The 27,010-nt window shown below is 52.7% G+C and overlaps 1 protein-coding gene across 3 annotated transcripts in view; it reads right to left on the reverse strand.

Annotated features, from left to right (window-relative positions):
- Positions 1–27,010, reverse strand: part of HIP1 (huntingtin interacting protein 1) — a 142,396-nt gene that overhangs the window by 22,072 nt on the left and 93,314 nt on the right. For all 3 annotated transcript variants that reach the window (XM_045992811.1, XM_045992810.1, XM_045992812.1), the window contains exons 3-15: positions 23,838–23,980; positions 23,311–23,367; positions 15,287–15,367; positions 11,841–11,917; positions 11,170–11,231; positions 7,401–7,541; positions 5,279–5,336; positions 3,013–3,088; positions 2,759–2,899; positions 2,327–2,424; positions 1,893–1,965; positions 1,033–1,216; positions 415–503 (exon numbers count right to left, since the gene is read on the reverse strand). In XM_045992811.1, coding sequence (XP_045848767.1) covers positions 415–503; positions 1,033–1,216; positions 1,893–1,965; positions 2,327–2,424; positions 2,759–2,899; positions 3,013–3,088; positions 5,279–5,336; positions 7,401–7,541; positions 11,170–11,231; positions 11,841–11,917; positions 15,287–15,367; positions 23,311–23,367; positions 23,838–23,980 — 1,280 coding nt within the window. The remainder of the gene's footprint in view (positions 1–414; positions 504–1,032; positions 1,217–1,892; positions 1,966–2,326; positions 2,425–2,758; positions 2,900–3,012; positions 3,089–5,278; positions 5,337–7,400; positions 7,542–11,169; positions 11,232–11,840; positions 11,918–15,286; positions 15,368–23,310; positions 23,368–23,837; positions 23,981–27,010) is intronic.

Raw genomic sequence — 27,010 nt, forward strand, 5'->3', positions numbered from 1 at the left:
ATGTTCAGACGCTCGATGCTCAAGTATTTAAAGAACAGGGGCAACCGGCTGGCTCAGTCGGTTAAGCATCCGGGTCTTGATTTTGGCTCGGGTCACGATCTCGGGCGCTGTGAGACTGAGCCCAACATCGGGCTCTGTGCTGGGCATGGAACCTGCTTGGGATTCTCTCCCTCCCTCTGACCCTTCCCCCTGCCTCCGACCCCGCTCGATCTCACCCTAAAAATAAATGAATAAATAAAATTAAAGAAAAATAAAGATGGGGGATAATCCAATCGGGGCTGGCATCGAAAGTCAAGACATGGAAGGCCAGCGAGCCTGAAAAAGCAGTGGTTTTCATGAGAGGATAGTGCCTTGCTCGGAACTGGCAGAGGCATGGAGCTGCGGTGTCCCCAGCGGCACGGGGCAGGGCCCTACCTTCCGCAGCAGGTCAGCGTGGTTCTGTACCAGCTCACTGTACTTCTCCTTCAGCTTGCTGTACCGCTGTTCGTTGGCTTGGGCTCTCCCTGTGTGGTCAAGAGCCAAGGTGAGCAGTCAACCCCTGCTGGGGACCCTGTGCCTGCCTTCCCATAAGCCAGAGTCCCCAGGACACCCTTCGTTCTTTTCACAAATACGGACACCCTCTTCGCCCTTGAAAATCCTACTGAAATAAACTTTGGACAGTTGTCTTAAAAAAAAAAAAAAAACAAGCCCCCCTCCCCCACCCCCGGATTCAGATCGCAGCACTGATTCACGCCTCCTGAGCGGGGCACACTTGGTGTGTTTTTGGCTTTAGGCCGGCTCTCCTTCGGACACCCCTTTCCCAGGCAGGCACCCTACTGTCACCTTCTGGTTCCTGTCCCCACATTCTGAGCCCGTGGGGCCCTCCCCTGTCTGGGCTCCCACCCGCCCCTCGGACTGGCGACACCAAGATCCTTCCAGATGGTTCTTCTGGATGGACACGTGGCTGGGGCTCTACTGTCCAGCCCCGTCCTTCCCCCTGAGCCTCGAGTGACTCTGCGGCCCGCACCTTCAGCCCCAGCCTAACGGACTCACTTTCTATCTCCGTCAGGCTCCGCTGGGCCTTCTCCGTGTCTTCTCGCTTCTTCTTGAGCTCGTCCAGCTCGGCCCGGAGGAACTCGCTGTCGTCAGCGGCCTGCTGCCGCAGGTGTCGCTGCTCCGCCAGCTCGGCCTCCAGCTCGCTGACCCGGCCCTTCAGCTGCAGCACGGCTCGCTGGCTCTGCGGGACACACTCAGCAGTGAGCCCCAGCGCCCTGCCTCTGGGCTGGGCTGGGCAGGAGAAGCGGGTCCTCCCGGTTTCCAGGACCGATCCAATAAATACCCATGTATTGTGTGCCTAACAAGTCTATGCCCGGGCCTCGTGAGAGTGGAGGCTTCTGGTCATTCCAGGCCACTCGGCCAACAAAGGGCGACAGCAGGGGCGCTCTGGTCTGTTACAGCGGCCTGGGAGCAATCCTGGACAAGCTGGCACGGGGGAGGAGGCGATGTTTGCCTGCTCCTGCGAGCGAAGCCTCCTGCCAGCCGTGGGCCTGAGGGGCACTGTTTACTGTCCCACACCCTGCAAACAGCCACCAGACCTTCCGATCGCCATGGGAGGGGGACAGGCCTTTCTCATCATTGGCTTCAAAGCCAGCTGGTGATCGTGGTTATCTCCAAGTACCCCAGGGACCCAGGGACTGGCTCAGAAGCCGTTGTCAAGGTCAGAATGACGGAAATGCAGCACCACCAAGACCACGGGAGGACCGGGTCCTTCTGGCTTTCGCATTTCTATGTGCATTTCTATTTTGCACCCCCCACTTAAAATGGGGTCTGACAAGTGTCTCTGCGAAGCGAGTTTAACATGAACACGTCACGTCACAGCGAAGCCCAGAACCAGATCAGGGCCCGACTCATACCTCTGTCTTCACGTTCTCCAACTGTGTCTTCAGCTCGCTGACGTCTCCGCACAGCTGACCGATTAAGTGATCCCTGGGAACAGAAGGAGAACAAGTTTGCTTCCACTGCGCTTCCATCCCTTTCCTTCTAAGTGCGAGCTGGGAGAGCAGGGGAGGAAGTTGAGAGCTGGTGTTAATTTGGGGAAAGTTCTTTGAATTCCATCAATTATATGCTAAGTCCCTCCTTGTTACCAGATCCAGATCTAACACCCACAGGTTAGCTCAGCCTCACCTCATCTCCCTCTGGGATTCCAGGGGCTGATATTTGAGGGTCGTGACACTTCTCTACAGGGCCCAAGTGTCTCTAAGCATCCCGCCCTGGTTGAGGGTGGCCAGAGGGACCCCCGGCTTCATGTAGTTTCTGCACCGCATGCCTGCGCCCAGCCCGGACTCACTTCTCGTCCTTGTTCACGCCGTTCTGACTGTTGAAATTGAAGGGGTCGTTGCTGAACGAGCTGCCAAAGATGTCATCAAACTTGTTGTCGAATAAATTCTGCGGTGACCAGAAAGGAGTGAGGACAAACTTAGAGATCTAGAGACTTCTGCGCGGGGGTCAGAGGAGTTAGATGTAGAAAAAGGGGACCTTTTCTGAACTGCGTTCATGTCCATCTGCAGTCCCTCCTAGAGACCACAGGGCAGGGCCTGAGTCTAGGCTAGCGCTTGGGTTAGAAGAATGGTCCAGCTCGGTGATGGCCGAAGGGTCTTTGTCAGAGCCTCTCCCGTCCTCCCCCCTGCACGTACGGGGCAGCTCGAGGGGCTGCACGCGGGGTTCGCCCCCTGCTATGACCCTAACCCTAACCCTCAGGTTCCAGTCAGGTGCTCCTCACCTGCTGGGAGGCGTCCATGTCCACGAGGTCATCCTTCTCCAGGATGGGCTCGCTGTCTGGGGACGAGGCCTCAGCCGGGATGACCACCACAGGGCTGATGTGTTCCGACAGCGCAGAGGCACGCAGGAAGTTGGGTGGGTTCTGAAGACGGAAGACACACCCTCAAACCGTGTCACCGGCGAGGCCCGCCCATCTCTGAGATCTGAGAGCACCCAGGACCCAGCAGCTCCTACTGCGGGGCCAGGCGCGCTTACCTCCGGCAGCTGAGGGATCTGAATGAGCCGCTTGAAGTACTGGAGGTTGCTGGAGCGGTAGAACAGATCTTTCAACCTGGGGGTGGAGAAGGGCCTGAGGGGTGCTGGGGGCCTTCCTGGCCCCCGGTCGGGGACAGTGCAGCGCCCCCCGCCCTTCCCCAGCTGTCCTGCTGCCTGCCCAGCCCAAAGGCAAGGGCTGTCAAGGAGATGACCTCCATGGCGCTGGGATTCAATTGTGATGCTGCAGGGGGAGGTTATCTGTAGCCTGTGCTTGCTTGTGTGGTGGTGAGAAAGAGACAGTCAAAAGACAAAACCCTCTGGAAGAGAGGATCCCCTAGAACAAACTTCTGCATCTCTAGAATCGATGCTACCGCCTGGCGGGTGTCTTCCCAGGAACGTTGGCTTAGAAACTACATTCACTGTCCTAACCACAGGAATGGGGAAGGGAACTTCATTCCTGAGGGAGATCCCTTTGTTTTGGAGCTCTGTGTTATCACCCCAGTTAGACTAGAAGCTTCTAGAGCTCAGAGACTAAGCCCCGCTGAGCTGGGTTTGCCACAGCACCACGCGCAGAGGCGTTAACTCGAATTAACTCATCAGGACCTCACTGGAGAAAAGCGATCCATTTCTACTGTGTCCCAATCCTGGATGGCTATGGGAACGAAGAAAGCAAATATCCCTCTCCTCCTCGGGTCCCCATTTTGAATCAAAACATGGAAGGCTGAGGAAGCAGAGAGCACGGGACAGATTTCCTGAGAGGAAAGAGGATCATGGGTCTGTCTGTGCCCTCTCCCTGCAACACAGTCTCCTCCAGCTCAGCCCAGTACACTGAACCCCTGGGGTCTCATGCCAGCCCTTCCAACCCCAACTTGGGATTGCCCCTCTGAGGTCATTGGCACTTTCCCCAAATTCAGAGACACCGAGGCCTCAGGGAGCCGCCAGGTCCGTGCCAATGAGAAAGTGAGGGAGCTGCTCATGGGAGAGGTTTTTATAAGCTAGAAAAAAATGAAAGGAAATAAAATCACCTGACCCCCCCCACCCCCATTTCTGGGCCGGAGCCAACGGTAATAGGCTGCATTGCTTTCATAAGCTACTGGAATTTACCATTCCAGGAAATCAGCCCCAGGGCCTGTCTCCTAGGTTCTAATAAGTCATTTGTTATAGAATAAACATATAGGGCTTTTCAAATGGAATAAGGAAACCGGGAGGTGAGCACAACCCTGAACTTGGCCCCTGACTGCTGCCTGGGAACCAGCAAGAGAAGTCTGAGCTTGGGGGGTTGGGGGTTTGGCTTTTTCTCTATTGTCAGGGCTGAAGAAAGTAATAGCAAGACAAGGGGGTCAAAGAGAGCGTGCTGAGCCTCATTGCCCTTCTCGGCACCTGGGTTCTCTGTCTCACACTAGGCGGGGAGAAAAACCAGCCGAGGAGAGGGAACACAGACGCTAAGGCAGCCCTGATGGAGAAATGAGCTGGGAATGTTCCAGGAACTGGAAAAGGACCCCGTGCGGCAGAAACACCCTAAGCCCTAAAGATGAGGTCAAAGATGGCAAGCGGGGCCTTATGGATCCTGGAGAAGAGCTTGGATTTGATTATCAGTGTAATCAGAAGCCACCGAGAGGCTCTGACCAAGGGAATGACATCTTTACAAGATTGTTCTAACGGCTGGGGTGGGGGACGGGATTTCAGTGAGCAGGAGTGGAAGCCCAGGGCACCTGCCATATTGGAGGGTCCGAGCACAAAACGACAGTAGCCCAAGAGATGCCAGCTATGATGGGAACCAAGATAAACGAGCAGAACAAGTGCCAGTGGACTGGACGTTAGGGTTGAAGACAGTGAGTTCCAGATCTCTGGCCTCAATGCACGTGGTAGCATTTACTGAGACAGAAAAGGCCAGGGAGAAAAAAATTTGTGGTTTTTTTTGTTTATGTACTGATTTTTAGACAGAGACGGCGAGCTCATGAGTGAGAGGGAGAGAGGGAGAGACTCTCAAGCAGACTCCCCTCTGAGTGCCGAGCCCACCGAGGGGCTCCATCCCACAGCCCCATCATCACAACCCAAGCCGAAACCAAGAGCTGGACGCTCAATCGACTGCACCATCCAGGCACCCCAGGAGAAAAAAGTTTGGGGAGGAAAACCCAGGGCTCGGTTTGAGATGTAAGACAGATCATTGGGTACGCGAGACTGGAATTCAGAGGCAAGGCTCAGCCAGCCAGACATACAGATCTGGGTGTTTACAGCCTTTGATTCTCTCACTCAAGCCACTTACTTGGTGAACTGCTCCATGAAGCGGTCCCGGTGGCCTTGCAGGGTGTCGGCTGGGAGACCTGGAAGAAATTGGGAAAGGGTGAGAAGGGAACTGGGAAGGGTGAGAAGGTAAGCCACGCGGAGCTCCGGAGGGAGAAGACCATCCATGCTGGGGCTTGCGGCCAAGCCCACAGAGGGTACGGGCATTCCTGGCCTCGAGCTGCCCCAGGGACAGGGACTGGTGACCAAAGGGGCCCAGAAGGGGCAGTGGTGAGTCTAAGAGCACTTCTCCTCCACATCTGTCCATTTGTCCCCAGAGCATGAGCCATTCTGGGTGCAGTGGGCTGGCTCTCCCGGATGTACGTGCACTGGTCGGTCCAGACGTTAGTCTGTGAGGGACCCATACAGCCTCCCTGAAAGGATGCCTGTCAGAAGGCAAAGATTATAGGACAACACTCCGGATCCCCGTCTGGTGCTCACTTGGTCACGGCCAAAGGCAAGAGGCCTCTCACATCAGCCTCCTCCCCTACAGGGCGGGTTCTCTGAGGTCCCTTCTCCCAGGATGCGTGACGCCGCGTACCTCAACGACAGATCACAACCCAGTGATCCCTTTATGTCTTGTTTTATTCCTTAAACGTACATTTTAGGAATTTTTGAATAGATGATACATTTATTTGGTACAAAGAAGAAGTACGTGTATAACATAATTCAAAACGCCCAGTATACAGCGGGGGACGATGGTACTTTGTCTCAGTGGCCTCTCTCCCTAGAGCCCTTACCCCCAGGCCAGTCAGGAAAAAAACATCAGGCAGACTTAAATCAGGGGACATTCTCCAAGACTGCCACCAATTCCCGAAACTGTCAAGGTTGTGAAAAACAGGGCAAGTCCGAGAAACTGTGACAGCCAAGAGGAGGCTAGGGAGACACGAGTCACTGTGATGCGGTGTTCTGGACCGCACGTTAGCGAAACACCATGGAAATCTGAATGAAGTATGGACTTCAGCTGAAAATAATTTATCAGTCTTGGTCCATTCATTGTGACAAATGCATCATATTAGTGTAAGGTATTAATAATAAAGGAAATTAGGTTCAGGGCATGGGGACACTTTCTCAGCGATCTTTACAACTTTTCTGTAGATCTAAAACTACTCTAAAATGAAACCTTTATTTTTAGGTGAGTATGTATTAGGGAGGACAACTGCCTTTCTTCCCTAGGGATTCAGTCCACTCTCTGTCCCTCTGGGTACATCACTTGCTCCAAAGCCTTCCTATCGCTTAAACATCTGATTCCAACCTCCCTTCCCCAAGAGGATCCTGGATTAATCCCAGTGATGCTGCTTCCCGTCTCCCCCTAGATAATCAGACCTACTTCTCTGAGATCACAGTTCTAGAGTATCCCTTGTCCCTGTCTTCCAACATGCATCCCTGTGCCTTCGTCAGGGCCTTCCTAGTATCCACTCAGGTCTTGAATTTTCTCGTTTCTCCATCATCCATACATTCCTGCACGTGTATATCCGTCATGGGGAAAGCCTCTGAGTGTGACCCAGAAACCACCCATATTAGCTTCACCTGGGAGACGGTTCCACCACGCAGACCCCCGAACCTACTGGACCCACCCGCAGCAGAGCCCGCAGGAGCAGGACCCACACGCACTGTCCTGAACAAGAAGCACACGGAAGTATAAGAGTTCCACGGTAGTTTCCCAGATAGAATCTACAAATGCATCCCAGGGTTCTGTGCCTGGGTAGGGGCCGGCCCCCAGGTACGAGAGCAGCTGTTTTATGTTTTCTATTTCCTCACAAAGTCCACACATACAGAGAGGCTGTGTGGCTGAACACTTTGGACACTGCTGCCCGTGTGCCCGTGGGTCCAGGCCGGGTCTGGTATCATTTGTGTGGGTCCTGGGATACGTGACATGTGCGGATGGGGACGTGGTGAAGCCAGAGGTGGGGGGGGGACGGTCCCAGGACACGGTTATGGAGAACCAGGGGCTTCCACGGGCACACCAAAGCTTGTGCCCTGCTCTACACTCTCAAGGGAGCTGGGAGCTCTAGGGTCTTCGGGAGCAGCGGCAGAAAGGACACAGAAGGGACAGCCTCCACTGTGATCCTCCTTCCGGAGGAGATGTGGCCCATTGTACTCACACGAGTGGAGTTTGAAGAGGAGCTTGACGGTGTAATCGTACAGATAGCTGCAGTCCAGGATGACCTGGATCAGCGGGGCGAGGCGGCACTGCCCGGCTGTCGTCACGGACACCGAGCGCGACATGTCCAGGGAATTGAACACTAGGGAAGAAAAGGCGACACGGGCAGTAGGGGATAGGGAACTGCAGGTGACTTTCTCAGCAAGGCAGAAGGCAGGGGTCTAGGTCATCGGACGCAGCTACCCCTTACAACACTCCCGAGGGACAGGTCAGCAGGGGAGGAAACAGGGCGAGTCCCCTGAAGGCAATCACACGGGGAAAATGGCAAACATTGATCAGAACACGAAGGAGGGAATAATTCAGCCCTGGCTTCCTAGGGGCTTGTCACAGGGCCTTGGGACACCAGAAGCAGACAGGTGCAAGAGTCCCAGGGGGATTGCCGGGGAACCTGTGAAGGCGTGAAGGCCAAGGACAAACTATCAGGATCAAAGGCTGCCGCCCGTCCCTGGGGGGCAGGTCAGCAGAAGCACCGCCCTCCACGCTCTCGAGCTCCAGAGGGGCATGTTGCTCCCTCCCTGTCTTGCTCTGCAGACCCCCTCCACATTATCCTCTGCCCCCGACCCCCTTTCTTTTTCTTTTCTTTGAATTTATTTATTTTAGGGAGAAAGGGCAAGCAGGAGGGGCAGAAGGAGAATCTCAAGCAGACTGCACGCAAAGCACAGAGCCTGACACGGGGCTCGACCCCAGGACCCTGAGATCACAAGTAGAGCCGAAACCAAGAGTTGGATGCGCAACAGACTGTGCCCCCCCGGGCGCCCCGTACCCCTTGTTCTAAAATCAAGCAGCCAGATGCGTGGCCGTGGACCCTCAATGCGCACACCACTGGCCAGAGCCGAACTTGTTCCCGTAGTGGCTGCCCACCAGTGCACAGACTCCACGGCGGGCAGCATCGAGAAAAATCAGCGAGCAGGACCGCCCCGGATCAAAGCCCAGAGTGGCTGTGCTCAGCCTTCCCTGACTGCACTAATCCCTGTTAACTGGCTTACTCTGGCAGCTGAAAAAAAAGAAAAAAAAATCTGAAACAGTTCTAATTAAAAGGCAGCTTTTCTTTTTGACACAAATTAAAAGCAGCTGTCACCACAAGGCGGCCATCCTCAAGTCCACTGGCTTCTCTGGGCTCCACTCTGGCAAGGAATCACAGACGGCTCCGTCCTCCGGCCTGCCTGTCGCTTTCCAGGAATGCCCCTTGGCATCCGGTAACATCTAGAGCAGTGTGACCTTGGACAAGTTGCTCAACCTCTCTGTGCTTCCAGATGCTTTTCTGTAAAACGCAGGGGGTTCTAAGAGTGCGTTCCTCCAAAAAGGTCTGGTAGGTATCCAAGGGCAGTGTCGTGGGACGCGCAGAGCACCGACGGGGTTCTCGGTGTTGGCTTTGAGACTGATTAGAATCACCTGCGGAAACTTAAAATCTAAAGTCTGCCTGCAACTCCCATTCCTCCCATTCTGTTTTAATTGGTCTCGGGTAGGGCTGGGGCATTGGTAGGTATCAAAACCCCCCCAGGTGATTCTAGCATGGGGCCAGGGCCAAACGCTGTTATTTCCTAGCTGAGCGCGAAGCAGAATCAGCCGGGAGCACCGAGCAACAGACATAAGTGTCTCCCAGAGCCGTCCGCTGTGGTAGCCACATGGGGCTCCCGGGTGCCTGAAACATGGCCAGTGCAGCCGAGGACCTGACTTTGAAAGGTTATTTAATTATAACTTATTTAAATGGATGCGATGTAATTAATTTCATATAATTAAACTGCTACCGATGGGACAGTGGCGACTGTATCGGACAGTGTAGACCTGGCCGGGGGGGGTGGGGGTGCGCGCAGGGGGAGTGCTGCTAAAACACAGCTGGCTGGGCCACACCTCAGAGCTTCAGATGCAGGAGGTCTGGGGTGGCACCTGGGCCTTTGCCTTTCTAACAAGTTCTCAGGAGACGCTGATGCTCCTGGTCCAGGCGCCACTCTTGGAGAACCGTTGCAAGTGCTGGAAAACTGTCACTGGCTCACGTTTCCCAAAGCTGAAAACCAAGGGCACCTGGGGGGATGGGTGGGAACCTCTCAGGGTCACAGACTAGGACTCAGATGCCGGAGAGACTTTTTCCCATACCAGCTGCCTTGGTTTCTGCAGCCCACGGTGGGGACCTGGGAGCAGGAAAGGGAGTGGGGGAGACCAGTGGTAGAGGGCTCTTGATTCCAAGCCAACGCTGGCTCAGGGGCAAGAAAGCCACCGGCACTTAACCATCTTGGGGTTTGTGCCAAGACTTGGGGTAGCTCCACTCTAGCAAAAGGGGCTGATTCACTCCCGACAGGCCCACGGCATTGGGTTGGATATTGATACTGATTACGAGCACAGGCCCCCTGTCCTTTCATCACTGCTGTGTAGCCAAAGCACGCATTCCTGAATTTTGCTGAGCACCTGCTATGTACTAGACACTGGGCTGGAACGGAGGGAAGTAATTCAAAGATGAGGAGGACATGGTTCCCGATTCTAGGGAGGAGCTCAGCCATCCAATAATGATGATACAAGTGATCCACGCCTATAAGAACAGCCAGGTAGAGGCGTCTAGGTGGCTCCGGCGGTTAAGCGTCCGACTCTTGGTTTCGGCTCAGATCGCGCAATCGCATGAGCTGTAGGGTTGAGCCCTAAGTAGGACTCCGTGCTGAGCGAGGGATCTCCTGGAGATATTCTCTCTCCCTCTGCCCCTCCTGCTTGTGCTCTCTCTCTACAATAATTAAATCAATCCTTAAAAAATTTTTTAAAAAAATGCATCCATACCATTTCTCCTACTTGGCTGGGAACACCTTAAGGTAGGGATTCTATCTGGTGTTTCATTTTTACTTCTCTATCGACTTTTGTAGGAGTCGATAGACTTCTAGAAGTTGCTAGCAGGCCAACGACCTTCTTCTTTCCCCTACAAACCACGGTTCCCAGCTGGCTGTGGTGATCGCCTCCCACATCCAGCACTGAATCGATCGGACGAAGTACAAAGGCATTTGCTGCCCTGGCCCAGCGCTGGCTGGACACTTGTCGTGGAGCATCTTGAATCTTAGAAAACGGGCTCTACTGTTCCCCGGGAGAGAAGGGGGGCCATGCTGGCAGGTGTGGGAAGAGGGGACGCCAGAGAGAAGGGAACGGACTGCTTCCTTCCTGATTCATGTCAGCAAAGTGTTGGGGGCTGACAGCCGGGAGGCACCGAAAAGCTCAGGAAGGGAGACTAGAAGGGTGGCCAACTCCCCTTGCTAGTGGAAAGGGGCTTCGTGGGCCTCTCACATGGACTTGGCCAACAGCTCAACTGGACCAGCTGGTCGACCCAGGCTGCCGGCCAAACGGCACACGGCAGCCCCCCATCCTGAGCAGCCATCCGACCTGAGTGCTAGCCCAGCTTGTGGCAGACTGAGCACCGGCCGGTGCTGGGGTCACTGTCCAAGGTTATCAAAGAGGTCAGACCCGTCTTTGGGCTCTGGGAGGCCTGCAGGGTGGGCAGCATGGTTGTTCCGCTCAGAATGCAATCACCGACTCTGGAAGCACCCACGAGCTCCTGCCCCTCACCGCGCCAGGGACAAGGAGAGCCGAGATACGGTGTGGACATTGCCATTTCCTGGCCTATGCGGCCCAACCCTGGAGGGAGAAGGGGGCTAGGACGGCTGGTCTAAGCCGGGAATAAAGCTTGGAATTAGGCAATTCCCATGAGAGCCTGGGCCAGACGGGAGGGAGAGACTCACCAGTTTGGAAGAGAGTAAGTTCACACTCCAGGTAGTCGAACATCTCCACTGTTAGCTGGAAACTGGACGTGAGAGGACAGAGAGGTTCTATTTCACAGCCCGAGGCCAGCCCCTCCTCAGTCCCCTCCGCCCTGCTCTGTGGCGCTGTTTCTGTCCCCGGGCACACGCGCAGGCACGCACACACACCCACCGCTACACGCCCGAAACTTAGCCCTCACCCCGGTGGGTCTTTTTTTTTTCTTTTTTTTAGATTTTATTTATTTACTTGACAGAAAGAGGTCACAAGTAGGCAGAGAGGCAGGCAGAGAGAGCGGGGGAAGCAGGCCCCCTGCTGAGCAGAGAGCCCGATGCGGGACTCGATCCCAGGACCCTGAGATCATGACCTGAGCTGAAGGCAGCGGCTTAACCCACTGAGCCACCCAGGCACCCACCCCCGTGGGTCTTAAGGCCATTTGAAGATCGTGCAGGGTGAATTCCGCAGTGACGGTGGCAGAGGGGAGGGCAGGTGCCACGCTGGGTGGGAAGGGCAGAGAGTGACACATTCGAGCCTGGGGGGGATTCTGGATGAGGGACCAACGGCCCAGCCACTGCCCTTGCCACCAGGCCCCGTGTGACCCCAGCTAGAAGGGCAATGTCAAGCTTTCTTCCCCGCTGGGTCCACAGCCACTCACAAGTTGTTAACGTCGCTCTCTCCGGCCTCATCCAGCTGCCGGTCGCTCATCTGAAGGTTGCCCGGGAACCTGGGATTCTGGAAAGGGAGGGAGAGGAATGAAGTCAGGACAGAGCAACTCAGGCTGACAGTAGGCAAGCCGGCTCGGCCAACAGCAGGCTTCATGGCTCTGCGCAGGCAGCACGAACACGCTTCTCGGGGGCCGTGTCGGCACACACAGAACTCCTGACCAGCTCCGGCAGAGAAGAGTCAGTACCCGTCATCAAAGGGAAAGGCTCCGTCCCACACCTGGGAGCCAGGCAGGGCTCTGCACTACCAATCCGTGTTCTGGGACATTCTTCTAAAGATGCTTGCTGGCCCTGCCGCGAGACCCAGTGTGACAGCCACCCGCCCTCACCCATGCTTCCCTCTGTCCTCAGGTCACTTCCCAAACCTGCCACTGTGAGCTCAGGGAAGAGAAACCCATTTTCATATTGACCTTAGGGAAACATCATGAAACAATCCTGGAGAGAGGAAAACATTATGTCATGTGCCCCCAAAGTCAGGAAAAACTATTATACATCATCATCTGTATCATTATCTTTTCCCCAGTGTGGCCCGCCTGGAGTGGCTGGAACTCGTGGCAACAGGAAAGGTGCAGAGGTCAAGGGAGGCCTCAGTTCCACGGAGAACACTTTGGGCTCTGAAGACCGAAATCCTCCTCTGCCTGCCTCCTGGCTGCCCGCTCCTGTGGGCAGCCTCACCACCCCAGCTCCCGAGAGTCAAGAGTCGGTCAGTTCCTTGGGCGCCCCCATCTGGCCATATTTAACCTCCTTGCTCGGTGTGGACACTACAGAGACCTGTTCCCGGTACCCCTCGCCCTTCTTGCTGCCCTGTCCTTCCACCACACCGCTGGCAAAACCTGGGACCCTGGGCTTTTGTGTGAGGACCAGCTGCCAATGTCCCTGAGAAGGACTCACAGCTGGAGTCCCCTTGAATCATGTTCTCCAGCCTTAGGGCCCCTTCCCCGTCCTTGCTGCTGGAGCCGTGGGCTCCCCTTTCCAGAGAACCGGGTGCCTGGCCCCCACACTACCACCCCGGTATGCGCCTTCCTCCTTACATCACCGGAATCCCTCAGCATCCTGCTTCCCACTCCCTTCCCCATTCTGAATGTGCCACCAGCTGTCCTTCCGTTCCTCCAGCTTCTCTCTCCTGACTCAGGATCAGCCCTCCTCGTGCGATATTCAATCCGATCTAGGTTCTGGTTCATTCTGTCCCTCATCCAAGGAGTCCTGATGGAGCCCCTGTTCTAGGCTAGATGCTGGGCAGGATCCAGGACACGAGAAGACACATACAACTGTCCTCTGTCCTCCGGAGCTCAGAGTTCAGAGCGCCCGTGACCTCACTCGGCCTCTCTGGGCTCCTGAGCTGCTTCTGATCATCCAGGTCCTTCCCATGGGACCCACATCTCCCTAGTTGTTGCCCCCAGACCCCTTCTGTCAGTCTTCAGAGAGACCCTACCACTCTTGCCTGTCCCAGGACCACCATCCTAATCTGGCTCTCACTGTCTTCCACTCTGAGTGGGAGGGTCTCACACACCTGCCTGGTCACTGCCCCCTCCCCCCACCGGCCTGTTCCTCACACTGATGTGGATCTGTGGTCCATCCCTCGGGGACCCCAAACTGTGCTGGGCCTCAAGCCCTCTGTCTGAGGCTGATCCTCTGCCTGGAACGGCCGCCCTGTCCTCCTCTCTTCTTGCAAGGTGGCAGAAAAGGATCTGGGGGTCTGGGGTGTGGGTGTATTCCTTGGGAGGGAGGGAGGGCAGGGAACGAACTGTGGGGTCAGAGGGCAGGACGGCAGACTGTACGTCCAGCACTGGCTGCCTCTCCAGTTCGACACGCTGTCTACAATGCGACTTCGACATTCACCGTGGCTGGTGTGGTCCCTGTCCCATCCCCTTGAATCCAGAAACGCCCACGATGCCTCAGCCCATAAACGACAGTGGAAGGGATGCTCTGTGACTCTGAGGCTGGGTCATATGAACGCCACACACTTCTACCTTGTTCTCCTGGGAGCCTGCCCAGGCTGCAGGGGAGTTCTCACTGGCACTGAGACTTCACGAGGAGGGAGATGCCAGGCCAGCTCCACAATGTCCCAGCTCTAGCCAGTACCGGGCTGGGACCGCCTGCGGGACCTGCACGTTCAACTGCCCCGCCCAGCCCTTCTGGAACTCGGGACCCAAGGAGCTGTGAGAGATGACAAAGGGCTGCGGGAGTTACAGCCCCTGAGCTGGGCGTGGGCTCAGGTATCCCGCCTGTTAGAAGCCTGCCTGGGTGGCCCGGCGTCTGCGCGCAGGACCCCATTACAAGCTCCTGTACCATCCTGGGCATCTCTCAGTTCTGGACCTCACCGGACTGGCCTGGCTTGTCTCCCAAGCAAATATGACTCCTGGAGGCCGGGCCAAAGTCCCTTCACCTTTCTCTCTTCAGAACCTGACCCAGTTCTGGGCTGCGGCCAGCACCAGGTTCTACATGAGCAGAGGGAAGGCTGCCCAAGGTGCAGCAGGGGCTTTCGTGCCCTACGGGCCTGGGTTCAAGTCCCACCTCATCACCGAGTAGCTGTGCGACAGGGCAAGACATTGCAGCAGGCTCCTAGTTTCAGGGTCCTAGGCTAGAGGAGCACCGCCTTCCTCCGTGCGGTTTCAACAGGACCGGCTCTGTGACTCAGAGCCACTCCCCACCCCAGGCCGTTAGAGATAAATCTCCCTTCGGGATTTCCAAGGCCAGCTGGAGCCGGCTTCCAGCCCTTCCTCCCCACCCCGGTCCATCCACACCCTCCCTCCACCTTCCACCTCTGCCCTCTCCTTTCATCTCCCCCTTCCATGCGGCAGCCCTGCATCAGCTCCAAAGGCCTCTGGCTACTGCTCTAGGCTCCCGGGGACTCTTTGCCCGGTGACTCGCTGCTGCAGGTACGGGGACCTCCTTCGCCTGACGGTCCCCGGCACTCCGGATGAGCAGACCCTTTCTACGTCGTATCCTTACGTGCCACCTGATTCCCAACATGATGGCTTTAGCTGCACTCAGCACCTTAGCAATACCGTCTAAGGCCACAGATGGCCGAAAAGAAGGTTCTGGGTGGGAACTTAGTACCTAAACGGGGCTGTTTCTATTAACAGTCAAGGCAATGCTTCTGAAACATTTTCCTAAGGCAGCCTGCGGGCTGGGGCTCTTCTCTGCAAAATGGGGAAGAAGGTGAGGAAGATGTGGGCCAGAATCCCAGCCCCGTGTCCCGCAGCGGCTGTCCTACCATCTTCCTCTCACTGGATAGGATATAAACGCTTCCTGGGTGACGGGGGTCCAGGCCGCCCTATTCCTGGAAAGGTGTGAGAGTTCGGCTCACGAGGGTGGCCGGGGTGGGGACGGGGGGTCGTTGGGGAGGAGCGGGCAGAACCATGGGGGGCAGACTCACCTTGGTGTGGTATTCCATCTTCGTTCTGAGCAGTCTGAGGTACATGCTGCAGAGCTGGCCGTACCCCTCGCTCAGGTGGCCCTTTCGGGAAAGGAACAGAAAGCAGGGTATCAGTACTAACATTCCGGGTAGCGACTGACCGCCAGGACATCTGTTTTCTTTTTTTTTTTTTAAGATTTTATTTATTTATTTGACAGACAGAGAACACAAGCAGGCAGAGAGGCAGGCAGAGAGAGAGGAGGAAGCAGGCTCCCTGCTGAGCAGAGAGCCTGATGCGGGGCTCGATCCCAGGACCCTGGGATCATGACCTGAGCCGAAGGCAGCGGCTTAACCCACTGAGCCACCCAGGTGCCCCCAGGACGTCTGTTTTCAACAATATATATTTTTTTCTGCTTCTGAAAGAAACAAATGGCCACTGCGGAAAATTTTAGAAGATATAGACAAGCACATGTACAAACAAATCACCCTTCGTCTAAACACCAGAAGGAATCATGGCGAACATTCTGGAGTACGACATGTTATTTTATTCACTTTTTTTTTTCAATTTCAATAGACTTTTTTTTGACGTTTTATTATTTATGTCATCTCTACACCCAACATGGGGCTCAAACTCACGACCCTGAGAGTAAGAGTCGCATGCTTGTGGCGCCTGGGTGGCTCAGTCGGTTGAACTTTTGACTCTTGATTTTGGCTCAGGTCATGATCCCGGAGTCCTGGGATCCAGCCCCGCACTGGGCTCCCTGCTCAGTGGGGGGCCTGCTTCTCCTCCCTCTCCCTGTACTCCTCCCCCCTTCAGGGTCACTCTCGCTCAAATAAATAAGATCTTAAAAAAAAATAAGTAAAAAATTTAAAAAGAAAAATAAAATCTTAAAAAAATAAGTCACATGCCCTTCTGCCTGAGTCAGGGGCCCCCAATAATGTGGATGATATTTTTTGATCTGTTTTAGGTTCTCAGCAAGATTGAGCAGAAAGGACGGGGATGTCCTATACACCCCTTCTCCCACCATGCCCCATCCCCCACTCGTCAACTTCAGCACCAGAGTGGGACATTCGTCCCAACTGACGAACCTTCCCTGATACATCATCATTGTCCACGGTGAAGCTTACATCAGGAATCACTCACGGTGTGGTACATCCTACAGGTTTTGACAAACGGATAACGTCCGGTACCTACCATTATGGTATCACGCACAATAGTTTCACTGCCTTAAAAATCCTCTGCGTTCCACCTTTATTCTCAAATATAAAATGGAACCCATTTTTTAACTTAATATACTTCATTTCTTTCCCTACCTTCTCAAATTTTGTTTCTTTATTTTTAGTGATATTTTAAAATGATATTTAAATTGTTACTGAGTTACTTATTGTTATATATATATAAAATTGTTATTAATTTTTTTTATATAATTGTTATTTAAACTGGTATTGCGTGAGTACCGTAATTTATCAAACGAACGCCCTACCGCTGTACGTCTTAGCCACAGGCGTGTTTTCTACTATAAGCTATATTTCAATGACTGTTCTTACAGGACAATCTTGCATACAAACACAAGAACTTCCTTGGCATGAATTCTAGACAAGGTTTCTGATGTAAGAATTCTACGTCTCCCACCCAGAGTAATTACAGTCTGGTCACAGGCTGCTTCCTTCCTCCTGTCTCTCTCTCTGCGTACAGCGGAGGAAATAGCTCCTCCAGATGGATTCCAGCGGACGGAGGGCAGCTAGAGGGTTTTACATGGGATGGGGACTGAAATGGGACAGATCCCAGCTGGGGACAAACAAGCCTTCCCGTGGACTCTGCCCATGTAGTCACGTCCTGGGTGCCCAGGAAGACGCTGGAATTAGCAGAGTGATGCTCGCGACTCTTACCTGCACACAAAAGAGGAGGGGGGCACGAAGAACTCTTGATCTAAACAGCTGTGGTTCCCACATGAGCTCTGACTTCACCTCCTCTAGACTAGAGGAACCCCCCCCCCCCCAAACACACCTTGAGGGGCACCAGAGGGAGCGGGATCATCAGAGGAGGTTGAAAGTATCAATGCCAGAGATCAGATTATTTCCCAATATATTAGTTTTCTATGAAAAATCGTAATTGTACCTTGTACTTGTTCATCATGGAAAAATTAGAAAGTAGCGGAAATTATGTCAAGACTATGCTCCTCATCGAAGACAACCCTATTTCACACGAAAATGCACCAGGATCAAAAGGCAGAAGATGAACGGATCATTCAGTGTAAAACGTAAAGCTATGAAAGTCATAGGAGGTAACAGACGACCTTGGGTATGGCAATGACTTTTGAGCTAGACTAGAGTCATGCTTCATGAGAGAAATAACCGATCATCGAGATGGGCTTCATTAAAATTACAAAACGTCTGGAAAAATCACTGTCGAGAGCATGAGAACCCACAGACCGGGACACACCTGATAAAGGCCTGTTATCTGAAACATACAAGGTAGTCTTAAAACTCAACAATAAGAAGACAAACAACCTGATTTTTAAAAAATGGACCGAAGACCTTAACAGACACCTCTCCAAAGAAGACATACAAAGAAGATAGCAAGTGAATAGATGGAGAGATGCTCGACATGACAGGTCACCAGGAAACACAAATTAAAACAACACAGAGATACTAACACACATGTACGAGAACGGCCAACATCCAGAATACTGATAACACCGAATTCCAGTATGTGGGCAATAGGACCTCTCGGTCATTGCCTGGTGAGAACGCAGGATGCCGCAGCCATTTTTGAACACGGTTTGGCAGTTTCTTATAAAACCAAACTTACTGGGCGCCTGGGTGGTTCAGTGGTTTAAGCCGCTGCCTTCGGCTCAGGTCATGATCTCAGGGTCCTGGGATCGAGTCCCGCATCGGGCTCTCTGCTCGGCAGGGAGCCTGCTTCCCTCTCACTCTCTCTGCCTGCCTCTCTGCCTACTTGTATCTCTCTCTGTCAAATAAATAAATAAAAATATTAAAAAAAAAAAACAAAAAAACCAAACTTACTTTTGCCACATAATTCAGCAATGGCGCTCCGTGGTTTTTACCCAAAGAAGTTGAACATCCAAACCAAAACAGCTCATGGGTGTTTACGGCAGCCTTATTTATAATGGCCAAAACACGGAAGCAGGGGCGCCTGGGTGGCTCTGTGGGTTAAGCCTCTGCCTTCGGCTCGGGTCATGATCTCAGGGTCTGGGATCGAGCCCCGCATCGGGCTCTCTGCTCGGCGGGGAGCCTGCTTCCCCCTCTCTTTCTGCCTGCCTCTCTGCCTGCTTGTGATCTCTCTCTGTCCAATAAATAAATAAAATCTTAAAGAACAAAGCGTGGAAGCAACCAAGACACTCTGAGTTGGGGAATGGGTAAGTGACCTGTGGTCCCTTCGGACAATGGAGTATTACTGAGCACTATAAGGGAAACAAGCTCTCAAGACCTGAAAAGACACGAGGGAACCTGAACCGAATGCTATTAAGGGAAAGAAGCCGGTCTGAAAATGTGACATACTGTAGGATTCCCATTCCATGACCTTCTGGAAAAGACAGAACTGCGGCGAGCGTCAAAGACCAGTGGTTGCCAAGGGCTGGGGGAGGCGGGGAAAGGATGACCAGGTGGAACACAGAGGACCTCGGAAGTCAGTGGAACTATTCTGTGCGGTATCACCGTGATGGGTACAAGTCCTGATACATTTGCCCAAAGCCACAGAGTATACAATCAACACCCCACATGAACTATAAGGTAAACCATGGACTTTAGATGATTATGATGTTATCAGAGAAGCTGAATCACTTACAACAAATGTACTATATTGGCAGGATATATTCATAAAGGGGCGCATTACACGTGTTTGGAGGCTGTGAACCTAAAACTTGCTGTTAAAAAAAAAAAACAACTTAGGAGGTGTCTGAGTGGTTCAGTCCGTTAAATGGCTGACTTGATTTCAGCACAGGTCGTGATCTTGGGGTCCTGGGATGCAGCCCCACATTGGGCTTCGTATTCAGTGAGGAGTCTGTTTGAGATGCTCTCTCCCCTTCCCCCTACCCCTCCTTGATTCTCTCACAAATAAATAAATCTTTTAAAAAATTAGGTCTTAATTAAAAAAAATAAAATAAAAAGGTTTCTAATATCCAGACACTCTCAGCCAAATGGAAAAGACAACTACATCGGAAGCAAGGTCTAAGGAGTTGCAGTTTGGATAACAAGTCGGGCTAGGTATCTGGATTAACCTTCCCATTGAAAACTACGAAAATATTGGGTAAAATATTTAAAACTTCTTTTTTAAGGCATTAATGGACTAATGAGAGAGTAAGGAGTCCTCAGGCCAGGGACTGAGTCTGAGCAGGTACTAGGGGAGTAAGTGGAATGCGGAGTGATGGAGTTGGCGGGGACAGGGGTTTTGCCACACCAGGTGAACTGAACTTTGGTTTTTCTGGGCCTCGGGAACCAGGTAGTAAATAGGAGACCGGGCTCTGGCCTGCCCACCTTGAAGAGTCTGGTGGAAGAGGAAAAGACTGCTTCCCTGCTGTAGTGGAACGAGGGGTGAACTGGAAATAACACGGATCCCAGCACCCCGCACCAAAGGAGTCCTCCCGGAGGACCTCAAACCTCTGCTGTGATCAGAGGGAGGGAAAAACTACTCTTGGGAATTGGAGCCAGGAGCCAAAACTCAAGGGGACCTGCCTGGAATTCACAAAACCCTAAGTTGAGAATTTTGAGTGATCTCAAATACCCATTCTCTCTAGAGGAACCTGACTTGAAAGAGTTCCCACAAATAAGATTCCTGGGAAAATGAACAATGTACAGTTAAAAAGAAACACAAAAAGAAACTCCTTAGCGTAAACAATATTCATCCAACACAACAGATGGCAGAACGGTTCTGAAGGGGTTTAGATAATGGAAGTATAAGAAATAATATATGAGATCAATGTCTAATTTGTCTAAGATAATAAGAGGCTGTTTCAAAATACATGTAAGACACAAGAAATCATAAAAAAATGACAAGCAGGGGCGCCTGGGTGGCTCAGTGGGTTAAAGCCTTCGCCTTCAGCTCAGGTCATGATCCCAGGATCCTGGGATCGAGCCCCGCATCGGGCTCTCTGCTCGGCGGGGAACCTGCTTCCCTCTCTCTCTCTGCCTGCCTCTCTGCCTACCTGTGATCTCTGTGTGTCAAATAAATAAATAAAAATAAAATCTTAAAAAAAGAATGACAAGCAGATTTGGGGGACAAAAAAGAACTCCAAGAAATAAAGGCTAGATTAAAATGATAAATCTTGGGGCGCCTGGGTGGCTCAGTGGGTTGGGGCCTCTGCCTTCGGCTCAGGTCATGGTCCTGGGATCCTGGGATCGAGTCCCGTGTCGGGCTCTCTGCTCGGCGGGGAGCCTGCTTCGTCCTCTCTCTGCCTGCCTCTCTGCCTGCTTGTAGTCTGTCTGTCAGGTGAATAAATAAAATCTTAAAAAAAAAAAAATAAATAAAATGATAAATCTTATGAAGAGGTTTAACAACAGATTAGACCCAGCTGAAAGCTAGATTTACAGAAATTATCCAGAATGCAGTTAAGAGGCAAACAGGCAGAAAACAAAGAAACATGGTTTAAAGACATGGGGTGAGGGGGCGCCTGGTTGGCTTAGTTGGTGGAACATGAAACTCTTGATCTCTTGAACATGGGCCCAAGCCCTGTGTTGGATGTAGAGCTTAAAAAAAAAAAAAAAAAAAAAAAAAGGCACTGGGGTATAGAGCAGGAAAGATCGTCATAACCAAAGTCTCAGGGGAAATACAGAATGGAGAAAAGCGATAGTTGAAGAGACAAAGAGAATTTTTCATAATTGGTAAAAGACATTACCCCACAGATTTAAGAAATCTCAAGAATCCCAAATACATTTGCACCTCTTCCTAGTAAGATCTTAAAAATGACCAGAGGAAAAGCAGATTTGCTTCAAAGGGACAGTGAGTGTAACAGCCGACCTCACGGAAATAATGGAATCCAGAAGTCAGTGGAAGGGTATCTTGAATAATATTGCCCCTGCGCTGAGAGAAAATAACCGTTACCCCAGAATCCTAAACCCAGGGAGAGTATCTTCCACGGAGGAGGGTGAAATAAAGACATTCCCAAACAAGTAAAATTGGTTATCTGCCACCATGAGATTCTCACTAAAGGAAATAATTCAGGCAGAGAAAAAGTGATCCCAGATGTTAGAACGCAGATGAAAAGAAAGAAAGAGCACAGAATAAAAACGATGAAAATAAATCATCTTACAGAACCTAAAAAGAAAAACAAAACCAAAATTAAAATACAGGACAACAGGGGCGCCTGGGTGGCTCAGTGGGTTAAAGCCTCTGCCTTACGCTTGGATCATGATCTCAGGGTCCTGGGATCGAGCCCCACATCGGGCTCTCTGCTCGGCGGGGAGCCTGCTTCCCCCTCTCTCTCTCCCTGCCTCTCTGCCTGCTTGTGATCTCTCTGTCAAATAAATAAATAAAATATTTAAAAAAAAAATACAGGACAACAATAACAGACCCATTTGGAGGGAAGGCACGGAGTGAAAATATTCTAAGGTTTGCGTTATAGAGGAAACAGGCAAAGACGTGAATTTTAGCTCTTGATAAACTAAACAGGCATTCTGTAATTACTGGATAACGTACCGAAGAGTAAAAAAAGTAAAAGCAGAGTTTTAAAAACAATCTCCTAACCAGTTTAAGGGCGGAATGGAATGAGAAAAAAATAACCAATTAATAGAAAGAAGACAAGAAGTGAAGAGAAACAGAAACAGGAGCGAAGGAGCCAACTAAGATGGAAGACAGAAATCTAAAATACCTTTGCATGTAAATGCGGTAAATGTACAGCTACGAGCCAAAGACCGCCGCCACGAAGAAGAGCAACGATATTCAACTAAATGCTACTTAGTAGAAGGGACTTTTCTACAACATAGAATATAGGAAAGTCAAAAGTAAAAGGGTGGAAAAGAGACACCCAGCAAGTTCTAGTAAAAAAGAAGACGACCCACGCTTTCCAGGTTTGGAGACACAAACAAAAGCTCTCCAGCATGCACCTGGGAGGTTAGGGGACGACTCTTAGCTTTGTTCAGACCCACTAGCCTGACGTAGGAAAGGCTGCTTCCCTCTGGGCCTGTATTCCCATCAGCAGTGGGTGCACTGGATGCCGTCATTGCTAACATTCTGGGAATGCAGACAGATACAGGTAAGAATTGGAAGGAGGGGCGCCTGGGTGGCTCAGTGGGTTGGGCCTTTGGCTTGGGTCATGATCCCGGAGTCCTGGGATCGAGCCCCGCATCGGGCTCTCTGCTCAACGGGGAGCCTGCTTCCTCCTCTCTCTCTGCCTGCTTGTGATCTCCGACAGTCAAATAAATAAATAAAAATTTTTAAAAAATTAAAAAAAAAAAAAAAGAATTGGAAGGAAAGGGCCAGAGCTCTCAACCAGTGGGGGCAAAGAGACGTATCAGAATTGACCCGAGAGAATCTTCAAAATGCAGATTCTCTGCTGTCCACACACATACTCCTTGGACAGCAGAATCTAGAGATTCTAGCGTGGGTATAAACACCTTTTCTAATGGATTCTGAGACCACCAGCGACCTCCTCTTCCATCCTAAGGCACGGAGAATCCCTAGATTCTCAGGAAAAAAGGGGAAGGAAAGGTACGGGCGTTAAGAATTGGGAATGCTAGTTCTCAGTGTTCCGTGACCCACATGGGACCGGCAGAAGACAGACACAGGAATTGTGGCCAAGTCACTGCTGAGGGACCCCAATGCCTGGAGAGTGTTATGGCGTGAGGTTCCATTGGGAAGAGACACTCCCAGGCCCCAGAACCTCCCTCCAGCTTCAGGGACCCCAGGAAAGACTGTGGATATCACGGTACTGTTTGGGGCCATTGCTGACCCCCTCCTCGATGCTCAGGAGAGAAATCCTAAGCAAGCTGAAAGAGATGAATTCATTCCGTTCCACAGTCCTTGTTCTGTGGCCGCTGGGGAAGGAGAGGCGGGTGCAGGTGGCCCCCGGGTGCATCTCCAAACTCACCCACATCCTGCTCATGTCACTTAATTCGTTCTTGTATCTCAGGGAGTCCTTCAGGACCTGGGGAGGGAAGAAAACAGCTGATGAGAGAAAAGAAAACAACGAGACAGAGGATGGCGTAAGATGGGGCTGGGGTGGGCAGAAGGGCAGACCAGACAGACAGTCCACCTCTAATCAGCCTAAAGGCCAGGAGAGGGGCACCTGGATGGCTCAGTTCTTAAGCTTCTGCCTTTGGCTCAGGTCATGATCCCAAGGTCCTGGGATCGAGTCCCGCATCAGGCTCCCTGCTTGGCAGGAAGCCTGCATCTCCCTCTCCCACTCCCCCTGCTTGTGTTCCCTCTCTTGCTGTGTCTCTCTCTGTCCAATAAATAAATAAAATCTTTAAAAAAAAAAATAAATAAAGGCCAGGAGAAGGGGGCAGCTGCCCCTCTCTGTGCCAGAGAAAACAGCGCCCCTTTTGCCCCAGGCGGTCCCCCTTTCCCCACATGGCTCCCTGGCCCCCCGGCCACCCCCGCAGCCCCAGAACTCACGTTTGGGTGTCCATCTCGGAGGAGTTTGTGAAACACGTGGCAGAACTTCCAGCAGAGGACGGCGTTGCTCGAGAGAGGCAGCCGGTTGACCACAGACCAAAAGGTCTGCGCCCCTTTCTCATGGTGGGTGCCCAGTATGCACGGTGAGGGAGGGTCATGGAAAACAAAGGCAAGGAGGGGCCTTTTCCAATTTGTACAAGTGTGCTCTGGGCCAGCGGTGGTCCTGGGTTGCCTTTAGCGGGTAGAAGCTTTGGCGGGCATCAGGGCTCTGCTGTGGGAAGCAGACTCTGCCCTGCCCCCGGGTTAGCCTGAGGGCGGGATGGGACCTTTGGGGGAATAATGACAGCTCATATTTTAGCGACACATTACAGTGTCTCAAAGTTCTTTCTTATCCAGTCTTCAGATGCGAGGGCACGCTTCAGGTCTTCATGAGGGGCCCTGGCCCTGGTGGGGGACACCTCGGCTCCTCTTCCAAGGAGGTACTTCCAAGTACCTGACTCCTCCCCAAATAGGCACTCTGCTCTTTTCTGTGATTTCTTTATTGAAGGATCATCGGCATCCATCTTGGGTCAGACCCCTAATCGTACATTCATTTCTGGTATCCGACATCGTTCTCGGACAACCTCGCAATAGCTACGGTCTGTCACCAGATGACACCGTTACATACCGAGGACTCTATGCCCGGTGCCGTTACCTTGCACCGCCCTGACTTAGTCATTCCATACCTGGAAGCATTTTCCCCAAACTTAAAATGACTGTTACACCTCACCCCTTCCATGAGCCTCCCTGGTCTCGTTCAGAGGTGCACACACCTCCCAACACCTTGAACTCACTCTATGTGGGATCCTGGGGCCACATCCACCTGGGATCCATTTCTAAACACACTCACGGACCCCAGCCACGATGTACACGTAATAAACGTCCATCTGGTCTGGAGTGATTTTAAGTTAGCGCTCACATGGGCCTCACACACCCAGGAACTGCACACCATCAAGTCCAAGTGCAGGTCTTCCCCAGAGCTACAGGCTGCTTCGTCAAGACTCAGGTAAGAAGGAGGGGTGCCACGCAGGACAGAAAGACTTGCCTCAGGTCAGAAACTCGACGACCGGTCCAGAACACAGGCCATTTTGCTTCCGGGCTGGAAGGTATCACTGAGTTCCTTCCACAGACTGAAATTTGCATTTCGAGGGTGGGGGGCGGGCTTGAACCCAGACTTCTGGGTCTGGAAGCTGACGTCAGCTTGAGGTCTTAGAGGGATTTCTGAAATAACGGCACAGTCTCCCCTGAAGCACAGCCGCCTCGGGCTAGATGGAAGCCGAGAGGAGAGAGGGACAGCTCCCGACCCCTCTCCTGGGCTGACATCTCAGGACAGACTGTGGTTACTTTATGGAAGCCAGAGCAATTGCAGAGTTAAGCCAGGCACTGTGACCTTGAAAGAGGCAAGGAGACCTTTCTGTCCTTTGATTTCCTAAGCATTTTAATGCACCCACTGCATATCAGGCACTATAAAAGGCACTCAGGGATATAAAAAAATAAATAGATAAGACTCAGTCCCTAGTCCTCTGGGAGTAGATACACGGCCGGGGCAGGCAGGGGGGTAGGCAGACACCCGGGATCAGTGGCTATCTGAACAGCACTTCTGACGTCAGACTCCCGAATGCGTATTCAGCTGGGATTGAGAGTGGCTGACGGTCTCCAAAAAAAAAAATCAATAAAGAATAAATGTTTTGTGATATCTTTAGGCTTTAAAATCCTGCCCTTCAGAGTTGAGCCTTTTAACATTTAATCCACCTCCTAGAAATGGTGACGCAGAGAAACTCACAGAAGGTGAGAGTGGGAACGTGAGACCTTTGAGATCTTCTTTGGCCAAGTCTTTCATTTGACAGACAAGGGGACGAAGGCTCACGGAGGCCCCGCTGGACCCACCAGAGCGAGCCGGACGGCTGCCGAGCTGGGATTCCAGAATCTTCTTGTGGTACCCCTTCCCTCACCCGGGTACCCTCCCTGGGAGGGTCTGATGTGTCCCGAGCACACTGACCTCTGACAACCATCTCTCGTATTTCGTAGCTCAATCGGAAGGATCAGTATTCTCAGCAGATAGGGGTCAGGACCTGGTCTTCTCCCTCTGAGAAGGTCAACTGGGGCTTTTCTTGACTCGGTAAAGCAAGGGGACTGTACCTTTCTGGGGATAAAAGGGCAAAGTCTAACTAGGCTCACTGTCGGGCCAGGTTTCTGGGGTACCTAGAGTCCCCATCCTGCAGCAAAGTCCTAAAGTCCAACCAAAGTATCTTCCCACCAGTAAAGGGCAGCACGTGCTGTTTGCATCGCTTCCTGACGGCCTGCCGTGGGCTAGGCATCCCGCTGGCGGGGCCGGGTCCTCTGGCCGGGGAACCGGGAGGGTCTCCTCCAGGGGCTGAGGTGGGATGGCCTCCACATGAGCGGTTCTGACCCTCTGTGTCCCCGCCACCACGATGAGCCCAGGCAAGCCGCAGCTGCTCATCCCAGACAGAAGCCCAGCCTCCGCGGGCCCTGGGCTGCACCCTGCTCTACCTGGTTCTCCAGTAGCCTCGCCTCTGCAACTCTGGGGGTCAGCCCACCAGCTCGTGGACTCTAGCCCTCAAGGGCAGATCCCAAGGGATCCGACAACCAGGGTGGGGCCCGTACTTTCCTCCCAAGCCACACCCCACGAGGGTGACTGCTCAGGGCCTAATAGGGCGTGGGGAGGGGGGAGGTGTGGTGGGGGGCTGAAAACCTCCAAGCCACCAGCTCCTTAAGCTGCCTTGAGGGTCCTGTCTTCTCCCCTGCTGACTGGGGGGAACCAGCTCACACCGGTGGCTCTAATTTCCACGGCGGCGCCCCGGTGCCGGCCTATGACAGCCCACACCAATGACAGGCTTTGAGTTAGGAGAAGGGGAAATAATCATGCTCCCACGGGGGTGGTCCGTGTGGCCCCTACCGGCCAAGTGCAGAGTCTGGAGTGCTGTGACGATCCCTCCTGTGCCGCCAGGAAATCTCTCAAAGGGAAGTCCCAAGAGGGGCGGGGTCCTTGGTGAACTGTACAGAGCTGAGCTCGGAGGTGGCTTTGGCCCCTCCGCCCCGATGAGCTGTGGTCTCAAAGACCAGCTGCTGCCCACTGAGGCTGCTAGAACCTGCAGGAGGCCTGGCCGCTGTGG

This window comes from Meles meles, chromosome 21 (genome assembly GCF_922984935.1).
Source record: "Meles meles chromosome 21, mMelMel3.1 paternal haplotype, whole genome shotgun sequence".
Lineage (NCBI taxonomy): Eukaryota > Metazoa > Chordata > Mammalia > Carnivora > Mustelidae > Meles > Meles meles.